The sequence below is a fragment of the Macrotis lagotis genome, chromosome 4 (genome assembly GCF_037893015.1).
Source record: "Macrotis lagotis isolate mMagLag1 chromosome 4, bilby.v1.9.chrom.fasta, whole genome shotgun sequence".
Lineage (NCBI taxonomy): Eukaryota > Metazoa > Chordata > Mammalia > Peramelemorphia > Peramelidae > Macrotis > Macrotis lagotis.
This window is the reverse complement of record NC_133661.1, coordinates 269,163,983-269,176,840: the sequence shown is the minus strand read 5'-3', so window position 1 is coordinate 269,176,840 and position 12,858 is coordinate 269,163,983. Positions and strand designations below refer to the sequence as shown.

Genomic DNA, 12,858 nt, shown 5'->3' with positions numbered 1-12,858 from the left:
TTTCTTATTACTGAGGCTAACATTTCTAAAATGAGATTGAATAGTAGCAGTGATAATGGGCATCCTTGTTTCACCCCTGATCTTATTGGGAATGACTCTAGACTATCCCCACTGCATATAATGCTTGTTGATGGTTTCAGATAGATACTGCTTATTATTCTAAGGAACCATTCATTTTTTCCTACACCTTCTAGTGTTTTTAGTAGGAATGTGTGCTGTATTTTGTCAAAAGCTTTTTCAGCATTGACTGATATAATCATATGATTTTTGATATGTTTGTTATTGATAAAATTAATTATACTAACAGTTTTCCTAAGATTGAACCAACCCTGGGATAAAACAAGCCTTGGATGAAGGCAACTTGGTCATAGTGTATTTACCTAGTGATAACTTATTGTAATCATTTTGCTAAGATTTTATTTAAGATTTTGGCATCTATATTCATCATGGAGATAGGTCTACAATTTTCTTTCTTTGTTTTAATTCTTGCTGGTTTAGGTATCAGCACAATATTGGTGTCATAGAAAGAGTTAGGCAGAGTTCTGTCTTCACCTATTTTTCCAAAGAGTTTATATAGAATTAGAACTAATTGTTCCTTAAATGTTTGATAGAATTTGCTTGTGAATTTATCTGGCCATGGAGATTTTTTCTTAAGAAATTCATTAATGGCTTGTTGAATTTCCTTTTTTGAGATCGGAGTGTTTAGGTATTTAATTTCTTTTTCATTAAACCTGGGCAACTAATATGTTTGTAAACATTCATCCATTTCACTTAGATTGTCAAATTTATTGGCATAGAGTTGGGCAAAATAATTCCATATTATTATTTTAATTTCTTCATCATTTGTGGTGAGTTCAACTTTTTCATTTATGATACTAGCAATTTGATTTCTTCTTTCTTTTTTTAATCAAATTGACCAGAGGTTTATCAATTTTTTTTGTTTTTTTCATAAAACCAGCTCTTGGTTTTATTTATTAGTTCAATAGTTTTCTTGCTTTCATTTTTATTAATTTCTCCTTTAATTTTCAGAAATTCTAATTTGGTATTTAATTAGGGGTTTTTAATTTGTTCTTTCTCTAATTTTTAGTTGCATATTTAATTCATTGATGTCCTCTTTGTCTAATTTATTCATATAAGCATTACAAAGTATAATATATCCCCTGACAGCCACCTTGAGTATATCCCATAGGTCTTGTTTTGATGTTTCATTATTGTCGTTACCTAGGATGAAATAATTCTTCCTATAATTTGTTATTTGATCCACTAATTCTTTAAAATAAGGTTATTTAGTTTCCAATTAGTTCTGGTCTATATATCCCTGGCCCAGTATTGCATATGATTTTTATTGCATTATGTTCTGAGAAAAATGTTTTCACTATTTCTGCCTTTCTGCAATTGATCATTAGGTTTTTATGCCCTAGTACAGGGTTAATTTTTGTGTAAGTGCCATCTACTACAAAAACAAAAATTATATTCTTATCCATCCCCATTCAATTTCCTCCATAAATCTATAATATCTAGGTTGTCTAACAATTTATTTACTTCCTTACTTAACTTCCTTCTTGTATATTTTCTGATTAGATTTATTTAAATCTGAGAGGTCTCCCACTAGTTGAGTTTTGCTTTCTATGTCTTCCTATAGCTCTTTCAACTTCTCTAAAAAATTGGATGCTATTCCATTGGGTACATACATATTTAGTATTGTGAAATTACTTTATTGCCTATGGTACCTTTTAGGAGGATATAGTTTCCTTCTTTATGTCATTTAACAGTATCTATTTTTACAGTTGCTTTGTCTGAGATGAGGATTGCTACCCCTGCTTTTTTCACTTCAGTTGAAACAAAATATATTTTGCTCCAACCTTTACCTTTACTCAATATGTATTTCTCTTGCTTCAAATGAGTTTCTTGTAAGCAGCATGTTGTGGGATTTTTTTATCCACTCTGCTATTCATTTATGTTTTAAGGGAGAGTTTATTCCATTCACATTCAAAGTTATAATTACTAATTACTATTGCCCTCCATGCTATCTTCCCTCTGCTTGTATTTTTCCCCCGTTTTTCAATTTATCCATATTCCCCAGTGTCTTGTTTCTGAATACTGACCCTTTTAGTGTGTTTGCCCTCTTACATCAACCCCTCCCCTTTCTTTTCCCTTTACCTTTTCTCCATCTTCCTTCCCTTCTTCTGTTAGTTCTCCTTTTTCTGTCCCTCCCCATCCTCCCCTCCTCTTTTCCCTTTTTACTATTTGAAAGGTAAGAAAAGTTTCTTAACTTGAGTGTGTGTGTAAGTTAACTTTAAGCCAAGTCTGATGAGATGAAGATTCAGGTGTTTTTCACTTATTCCTTTCTTCCCTTCTATTACAATAGGTCTTTTGTACCTCTTCATGTAATGAGTTGTACCCCATTCAATCTGCTTCATCCTCCCATCTCCCTTTTAAGGAGATATTGTTTTTAAATCATTCTATCTGAGTCACAGAAAATTCATCAGTGTCCATAACTTCTGACTAAGTATATTCTCTCCAATAGAGTTACATTTCTCAAGAGTTATGAGAATCTTTCTTCCAGGTAGGGATATAGCCAGCTTCATCTTATTTGATAGCAGTTTTTTTTTCTTTATCCTTTTTTAATACCTTTTCATGTGTCTCTTGAGCTTCCTGCTTGATGTCCAAATTTTCTATTTTTTCTCTGGTTTTTTTCATCAGGAAAAGTTGGAAGGCTCCCATTTTGTTAAATGTCCATCTTTTCCCCTGGAAGAAAAGGCTCAGCTTTGCTGGGTAGTGGATTCTTGGCTGCATTCCAAGCTCCCTTACTCTTTGGAATATCTCATTCCAGGTCCTTTGATCCCTTAATGTTGATGCAGCCAGGTCCTGTGTAATCCTTACTGTGACTCCTTGGCATCTAAATCATTTCTTTCTGGCTGCTTGCAGGATTTTTCTCTTTTATCTGATAGTTCTGGAATTTGGCCACAATATTCCTTGATGTTTTCATTTTAGGATCCCTTTCCGGAGAGGATCAATGTATTCTTTCAATAAGTATTTTGCCCTCTGGTTCTATGATAGAAGGGAATTTTTCCATCACTAAATCCTGAAATATTAAGTCCAGGCCTTTTTTCTCTTCAATGTTTTCAGGGTGAGCTATAAATCTCAAGTTGTCCCTTCTTGATCTATTCTTGAAGTCAGTGGTTTTGCTGATGAGGTATTTTACATTTTTCTCTATTTTTTCATTTTTTTGGTGTTGTTTAACAGACTCTTGCTGTCTCATGAAGTCATTGGTTTCCACAGACTGTTATTTTTTTAGAGAAGAATTTCCTTCATTTACCTTTTGCAACTCCTTTTCCAATTGATCAATTCTATTTTTAAAGACTTTTCAACTGGACCAATTGAGGTTCTGAGAGAATTATTTTCTTTGTGCATTTGTCCAATTGTATTTTCCAAGGATTTGCTTTTTTTGTTGGTAGGTGTTAATTTTCTCTCCCAAATGTTCCAATTGATTTTGGGGGGTTTTTTGGTTTTTTGTTTTTTTAGTTTTTTGCAAGGCAAATGGGGTTAAGTGGCTTGCCCAAGGCCACACAGCTAGGTAATTATTAAGTGTCTGAGACCGGATTTGAACCCAGGTACTCCTGACTCCAAGGCCGGTGCTTTATCCACTACTCCACCTAGACGCCCCAATCCAATTGATTTTTAAACTCCATCCTGATTTCTTCAAGGAAGTATTTCTGTTCTGGAGACCAGATCATATTCTCCTCAGAGGGTCTAGATCTATCTCTGAGTTCAGGTATTTTCCTTCTAGGAATTTTTCTAAGGACCCTCATTTTTACTGGCCTTTCTTTATTTTCCTAAGACCTTGTATTGGTGAGGGGCTGGTTCACAGAGGCTTGGTGTTGAGCTCTCTAGAGGCTTTACTCAGTAGGTTTAGTAACTCCAAGTGGATCGACCAGTAAGGCATGCTAGTTGTTTTCTCTGGAGTGTCTGTGACCTTGATTTGAGGCCCTCTCCCTTGGCCTAGAGGGGGTGGTTGAAGCTGCTGAATGCTTTCATCTTTTTTTAAGGTCTTATTTTTTTTTTAAGGTATTATTTCAGTTTTACAATTTTACCCCTAATCTTACTTCCCCCCCCAGGGAAAGCAATCTGTCAGTCTTTACTTTGTTTCCATGTTGTGAATACTTTTATCTTTGAACAATGGTGGACTTTTCCCTAGGGCAAGGTAATTTCTCTCCCTATTACCAGCTGAGGGACTTCTGCTACTCACACCTGAGCCTGGGGTGGAGGTGGGCTGTAATTGTGTTTATTCTGGGAAGAGGCTTCAGCTGAAATGAAGGTATGTACTCTGAGTTCCTCCAAACCAGAGGAGCCCAGGAATTTGATGTCTGCAACTCTTGTGCACTGGAACTCACCCTCCAATCCTTGGCAATCTCTAGACTATCAGTGCCACAACCAATGCCTCTACTCCCCAGTTGGCCCATGCCCCTGTGGCTGATCAGGCCAGTCCTGCTTTCAGACTCTAGCCCTGCCAATGATCAGGGACTGATCCCATTCTCATCTCTCACCCTGTCCTGTGCTCCTGGCAAAGTCTTCCCTCTGAACCCAGGTCCACCCACAATCCTGGAAGACAAACCTTGAGTTAGATTTTCTTCTCCTAGCTCTTCTTCCTGGGTTTGCAGATCAGATTTCTGTTAAGAAGTTTGTTTCATATTATATAAGAGGGAAGATCAGGAAACGTTAGCACTGTGCCTATCTTCTTCCAGCCATCTTGGCTGGAAGTCTCCTAGTCTCTGCTTTTGATCTTCACACATGATTTTGGGATTACCTGAAAGTTCTAGATCTATGACTTATGATCCTGGATGAGTTACTTTATAATATCTCAGTGTCTCATTTATGAAATAGAGATATTACAAAATTATAAAATGTTTAATAGATTAATATTCCCAATTTAGACATAAAGGGCAATATCATAAACAAATACAGGCAGCTTGGAAAAATTTACCTGTAAGATAAATGGATAAGGGAAGGGTTTAGTCCAAGTAAGAGACAGAGAGAATCATGTGAAAGAAATTGGATTATTTTGATTAAATGAAATTAAAGTTTTTACACAAACAAGACCAATGCTGTCAAAGTTAGAAGGAAAGCAGAAAACTGGTAAAAAAAAAGTTTTGAACACAAATTTCTCTGAAAAAGAATTCATTTCTGATATCTATAGAAGTAAAACTTATATAACTAAGAAGAAGTAATTTTCAGAAGAAGGAATCAAAGCTATAAGAAAATAAAGTTCCAAATCATTTACTATTGATTGGAAAAATGAAAATTAAGATAGCTCTAATGTACCACTTCATATATATCAGACTGGCTAACATGCTAGAAAATAAATGACAGATGCTGGAGGAGATATAGAAAAAATAAAGATGCTAATGCTCTGTTGACATAGTTATCTAACAACTACATTTTGTAACTAATCCAACAGGGCTGCAAAAACTACATACCCTTTGACCCAGCCTTACTATCACTAAGTTTATAGGCCAAAAAGAAAAGAGAAAAGGAACTATATGGTATAAAAATATTTATGAGTTCTTTTAATGATGGAAAATAGTTGAGAATTTTAAGGATGATTTCGTCATTTGGGAATGACTGAGCAAGCTGGTAGTATATGATGAGCAAGTTACTTTCTGAAGAGTTAAGCAAGTAGAACCAGAAGACTGTTGTACAATAGTAACAGCAATATTATAGGGATGATCATGTGTGAAAGATTAAACTATTCTGAAGAAAATTATCCAGACAATTCAAAAGTACCCATGATGGAAAAATGAAACCAACCTCCAGTAAGAGAGAGGATAGACTGAAGCTTGTTTTTTTCTCTTTCTTCATTATTCTTGGGTTGTGTGTATATTTTATTTTGTAATATGGAAATATATTTTGCATGTTTTACTCTTATTATTGATATCATTTTACTTCTCAAAGGGTGAGGAGGGAGAGAAATTAAAGTTAAATATTTTAATGAATGCAAAACTTTTCAATATAACTGGGAATATTTAATGAAATAAATATTAAAAACCACTAAAATTAGTATTAGGACCATGTGTCACTTTTAGACTTGATGAACCAGGTTCATCCTAGTGACACTCAATAATATTTCATGACCCTGGGTTTTTTTGTGAGAAGGAGGGTGTATGTATAGGTCTATGTATTTTTTTTGTTCTTTTTTCCCCTGGGAACATGGAAATTTAGTTAGTCTTCCTAAAGACCATGTATACTTATAGGTTAAAATGTCAAGTATATTAAATTTTTAAATATTCTATTGGAACTATGATCTCATCAAATATTCTAATGGAACTATGATCCAAGTTCAAATAGTTGTCTTATTTTTCTTTAAATCATGCCATACTTACACATCCTGTGTGACATTTGCCTATTTCCTTCTATAAATCCATCACAAGTGGTTTTCCTAATGTCTGGGAGGTCTTGCATTGACATGCAAATACTAGCAGAGCATAGAGATTGACTTTCAATTATCCTTCACTTTTGGCATGTTTAGCAAGTCATTATTTTCATTTATCCAAAAAAATTTAATGACATGCTTTGTTTTTCATCTTTTAATCCTGTGTTTGTAAAATATTCACAGCTATTGTTTATAGAACCATTTACCTCTAATGCTATTTCAATTCTTCAGAGGCAAATTATGTTCATACAATAAATCCTGTAGACTATCAGGCATTTATTTCTGGGAGAAGTTTGTGTTCATTAAAGTTTCTAAATGCTTATCCCTCTTCTTGAAGATAAATAGTTTTTTTTTTCTTTTGGATGTAGGTTTGGCTTCATATAGAGTTCACATGGACATAATGGTTCCTCTTCTTGTGTACAAATCTAATTTCTCTTCTCTCTCAATCCTCTGCTTCAGAAAAATCTCTGTGAAACTTCTGGTGTTCTGTCCCTTAGAAAGATGACCTCTTCTCTCTTATGTTCCTGTCTCCTTTGAAAACCAAGATGCAGAGCTAGACTAAGTTTGTTAACTCAATTTTGTTATATATTTCTGCTGTAAAGTCTTTGTCATTAGAAGGATGAAAAGGATATCAAAGAAATAACTAAAGACCAAGGACAAGAATAATTCATACCATAATCAGGAAACACATCTTGTTCAAGAAACAATTAACATGAAATTAAGATGAAAAAAGAGTAGTGACTCTTTTTGGAAAACGAAACTATATTTTTCCACATTACTATGATTTTTAAAAGATTCAATATTTGTAAATTCCTTAATAAAATTCAATATATTTTCAAATAATATTATATAGACACATTTTATTTAAAGATATATATAAATATATTATATATTTATATATATATATATACATACATATATATATATATATATATATATATATATGGCTTACTATTACCACCATCATCTATCTCTTTTCAGATTGAATTCTTTGGGAAATAAAATTTTAATTCTCTAGTCAAACTTACCTCTCACTATGATATTGGTGGATTTTTTGGCTGGGTTTCCCACATTATTGTTGGCAATGCAGCTATAAGTGCCAGCATCATCTGATGTGATGGCAGGAATGGTTAAAGTTCCTCCATTCAGAACAGTCTTTTCAGGAAGAGTCCCAATGGACCTTACCCAAGTCATAGTAGGAGTAGGTTCACCTCCTGTTGTAACACATACTAAAGTTATCGCTTCTCCAGGATTTACAACTATGGGATCATCCACCAAGAGTTTAATTGATGGAGAAGCTGAAAAACATAAAAATACAACACGTACTTACTTTTAAAGTTTTCTAATTGGTTCCAAAGAAATGATTCATTTATTTTAATTATGTATTAACAACAGTATTATTCCCTTTTCCAAAATTTACTTTAAGCCACTTTCATTTAAATTCAATTAAGATATAATGAGATTAAAATCATATGTATGCAAATATGTGTAGAACGTTAAGAATAATACTTGAAAGGTTTCTTAAATTTTTTCAATTAATAGTTCATGTATCCCTTATTTTAAACATTAGGATATTCAAATGGATCTATGATCCCATAAATTTGGATACTCTCTTCAAAGATATAGCTTGCAAATCATACATCCTTGCAAAATCAGTGAGACTCTTATCCATATCTTCTCATAAGTTTCCACAGGGGGTCTTCCCATTCTGTTGAAGGTTTTACCTGTTTTTCTGGATAACCACTCATAGCAACATTAATGTAACATAGCAACATAGCAGCACAGTGTTTATAATACTGAGTCTTGGGTCAGGAAGATCCAAGTTCAAATAGTTGTCTGACATTGAGGAAATCACAACTCCTGCTTGCTTGTTTCCTCAGGTACAAAATAAGAATGATAATAATGTCGATCTTGAAGAATCAATGTAAGGATCAAATGCTATAAGAAATGTAAACTGCTTAGTATATAGCCTATCACATAGTATGCTTTTTAAAAAAAAGGCTTATTCACTTTGCCCCTGCTTTGCTTCTTCTTTATATTTGACACATTTGTTGTATTCTACCAACATATACTATACATTTCTTTCCTCTTCACTTTATAATGTTTGCTATTAAAATAAATAAGATTTCTTTACTTCCAGGTCACATGGACAATAAAATGGAGGAATAGCCTTTTTTAAATGTACACTAATCTTTATTTTATATGAAAGACAAATTCTATGTTAGAAGTGGAGCAATTTCAGTTGTTTGCATAGGATAAGAAATTTAAAAAAACTCAACAAGGTAATTGTCATGTTAATTAAAAGTGGCAAATTCTAATATGTTATATTCTCATTCAGTACCATTCCTTAACAGCCTCCATACTCTGAAAGGCCATATAAACCAATTATCCAGTCCTTAACTCTATCAAGGATTTCCATTTAAACAAGAAGTAGGATTTAATTAAGCCAAGTTACATACAGAAGAGGAAAGATAATTAGATCAGATATATCATAAGTAAATAGATAGATAGATAGATGATATAATATTTACTAAATACTTACTATGTGCCAAGCACTGTGCATAATGTCATGAATATGAATAAAAGCAAAAAAGATAAAAAATCCCTGCCATCAAGGACTTTAAATTCTAATGGAAATAATCATTAAGTGCCTACAATGTGTTAGGTATTGTGCTAAGTGGCTTACAAATATCTCATTTGATCTTCCCAATAACCTTGTGAGTGAAGTGTTATTAGCATCTTCATTTTAAAGTAAAGGAAACTGAAGCAGGCAGATGTAAAATACTTGTCTATGTTCATACAACCTGTAAATATCTAAAGGACAGATCTGAACCATGCTCCCCTTCTGTCTAGAGAAACCACAAAGCTAATGTCCCCAAAAAATAAGAGCTCTGCTAATGACATCCACTTCACTCCTCAGAATCAGAAAACTAAATAATGAATGAACATAACATACAAAAATAACAGTGAAACAAGTTCTCAACTCAAAATATTATGAAGGAACTTTGGTAAAGGGGTAATACAGGGGTAAAGGGAGAATACAGTACAGCATAAGGTGGGAGAGCTGGAAAGCCAGTAGGAGGTTTGTAGATACAATATTTCTCAGGCCCAGGCTCAGCAAGCCAACAGTGAAAAAGACCAGCAGTTTGGGTCCCAACATCAGCTCAGAAGACAGTGTTCCATCCTGGAACACTGTTGCAACAGGCGGGACTGAATTGGGCTAGCACAAGGAAGGGAACAAGCAACTAGCAAGGCACCTCTCTAGGCAAATGGTAATCCAGGTACCAGACCCTGGCACTATGCCCTCTTGGTCCCAGGAGCAGAACTCAACAATCAGAAAATGAAAAAGAATAAAAAATAATGATGATTTTAAAACGTTAATATTCTGATAGGGATAATTAAGAACATCATCTCAGAAGAGGAAAAACAGTAATTAAATACCTACATGTAAAGACTAAAAGGAGATTATGAATTGGTCTCAAACCCAAAAAGACCTCCTGGAAGAGATCAAAAAGGATTTTAAAAACCAATGAAAAGAGGAGAAGAAAAATTGAAAAAAGCAAATAAATGAAAATCATTTAGTAATTTTATGAAAAATTGACTGAGGAAAACAGTATCTTTAAAATTAAATTTGTCAAATGGATAAAGAAATCAATATCCTTTAAAAGTAAAAATGGTCAGTCAGAAACAGAATATAACTTATCAAAAAACAAAATTGATCAACTGGAAAAAACCAATTCATTTAAAAATAAAATTAACTAAAAGAGGACTACAAAATCTTATTGAAGAAAATACAAACCTAAAAATTAGAATTTGGACAAATGGAAACTAATGAATCTATGAGACACAAAGATTTCCTCAAATAAAACCAAAAGGCTTAAAAGATTGAAGAAAATGTTAAAGTACCTCTTAGGAAAAATGACCAATCTGGAAAAAATAGATCCATAAGAGATAATTTATGAATTATTGCTCTACCTGAAAACCATAGTCATCAAAAGAACCCAGAAAAGATCTTGCAGGAAGTTATCATGGAAAACTTCCCTAATATCTTAGAACAAGAAGACAAATTATCTTTGAAATAATCCATAGATCACCCTTGGAAAGAGACTTCAAAATAAAAACTTCACATGTAGCATAATTTCAGAAATCTCAATCAATTTGCAAATGTCAAAAAGTAGCAATTTAAATACCAGGAAGTCACGGGCAGATTATGCAGGATTTATCAACTTCATCATTAAAAGTTCTGGGGGTCTGGAATATGATGTGCCAGAAGATAAATGAGCCTGTATTACTACCCTATAAAAAGTAATATATTTGTTCAAGGGAAAAGATGAACTTTAAATGAAATGTAGGACTTTCAAACTTAACTGAGTACAGAACTGAGCAGAAAATTTTATTTTCAAATACAAGACTCAGGAGATGTATACGAAATATACAAAAAAGGGAAAATATTTTACTCAAGAAGACTAAATTGTCTACATTGTTAGACAGGAAGACAATACTTATACTCTTGAAAATTGAATTTTTATCAGGATAATTGAAAGAAGCACATTAGACAGAAGGTGTGCATAGAAATTGATTGTGATATGATCAAACTTTTAACTCTTGAGGATTCTATTTCTACTGGAACTCTGAAAGGAAGGGTATTTGGAAAGAGAATGTGAGTTTAAATTGATTTTAATTTGATGACACTTATGGATCATTAGAATTGTATTTTTAACAGGACAGTTGAGGGGAGAGTGCTTGGACAGGAGGTATTGATATAAAGTAATTTTTATGTGATAAAGTTTAAAAATCATTCATTCAATCAATCAGCCTTTGAGAATTACACTTCCATCAAGACAGATAAGCATATTCTTACAGAGGTTGTTGGTATAAGACAGGTATAAAACAATTAAGATATGAAAAGAAAATTATACCAGGAGAAGAAATCATTACAGATAAAAACATCACATGATGAAGACCTACTATAGTAAAGGAAAGAAAGGAGGGTGTGAGCACCAAGTAAATTTTCTTCTCAACAGAGTAATCTCAAAGAGAAAATTACATACATTCCCAATTGAGTTTAGAAATTTATCTTACCCAGCAAGAAAGGGAGCTGGGAGGGGAAAGAAAGGGGAATGGGAAACTGATAAAAGAGAAGGGGAAAGTAAAAGAAAAGGTAAAGTTAAAGCAAATCTAAAAAAATTAAAATAAAAGAGGAAAGGGAGATGAAAAGGGAACAGAGATGGTAGAATGGAGGGATGATTGAGAAAAGCAATAGTTAGAATCAAACCATTGATGAGGAGGGAAAGGGGAGAGAAAGGTACTAAAATGGGGAAGATAGGATGGATGGAAATATAGAATTAGTAATCTTAACTTTAAATATGAATGAGGTAACTGTTCCCATAAAATAGAAATAGAAAGTAGAGCAGATTAAAAACCAGAATCTTACAATATGTTGTTTATGAGAAACACATCTGAAATAGACTAGAGTAGAATATAATATGTTTCAACTGAAATTTTATAAAAACCAGGTACAGTAATCCACTTCTCAGACAAGGTAAAAGCAAAAATAAATCTAAATAAAAGGGATAAGGAAGGAGAAAGAAATATATTTGTGAAAGTATGCAAAATACTTCTTATAATGCCCATCAATTGGGGAATGTTTGAAGGAGCTATGGTATATGAATGTTATGGAGTATTATTGTTCTATAAGAAAACATGAGTAGCCAGAGTTCAGAAAAGCATGAAAAGACTTGCATGAACTAATGATGAGTGGAGTAAGCAGAAGCAGGAAAACAGTGTAGACAATAACAATAGTATGTTCTCTTTTAATAAATCTCCTTTAAGTCTTTTCTTTCTTGTTCATGGATTTTCCCCCCAGTTTTAATTTTTCTTGTACAATAGGACTAAAAGGGAAATATGTCAAACATGATTGAACATATACAACCTATATCAAAATTGTTTGCTGCCATGGTGAGGAGGGAAGGAAGAGAGAATGGTAGAAAAATAAGGAACTCAAAAACTTGAAAACGGATGAATGTTGAAAACTATCTTTGTATGTGATTGAAAAATACATAAATAAATACATACATATATATACACATACTTAAAAAACAATAAAGGAACCTGAAATGGGGGGGGGGGGGACAACAAGCAAATATGCAAAGTTTGACAAAAAGGAGAGTGGAATCTAGATAGAGCTAGATGTTTCACACAACTTTCCAAGAGTGAAGGGCAGAAGACAGTGAAAAATATATTTCCCTATGTAGGAGGAGGAAAGGGTTATTTTAAGATTTAATGCTGGAGCTAAACCAGACATTAAAGGAGAAGGGGACAGAAAGCCAAAGAGAAATGAATATAAAGAGCAATATTTAAGCCAGTGAGAATATCAGAAGACAATTTAACTAAAATTACATATATCAACTTGAAGAAAGGACACATAG

General features: G+C 33.2%; 1 protein-coding gene across 1 annotated transcript in view; it reads right to left on the bottom strand.

The window, feature by feature from the left end:
* Window positions 1-12,858, bottom strand: part of MDGA2 (MAM domain containing glycosylphosphatidylinositol anchor 2) — a 701,528-nt gene that overhangs the window by 355,259 nt on the left and 333,411 nt on the right. The window contains exon 6 of the mRNA XM_074236282.1: window positions 7,459-7,728. Within this exon, the coding sequence (XP_074092383.1) occupies window positions 7,459-7,728 (270 nt within the window). The remainder of the gene's footprint in view (window positions 1-7,458; window positions 7,729-12,858) is intronic.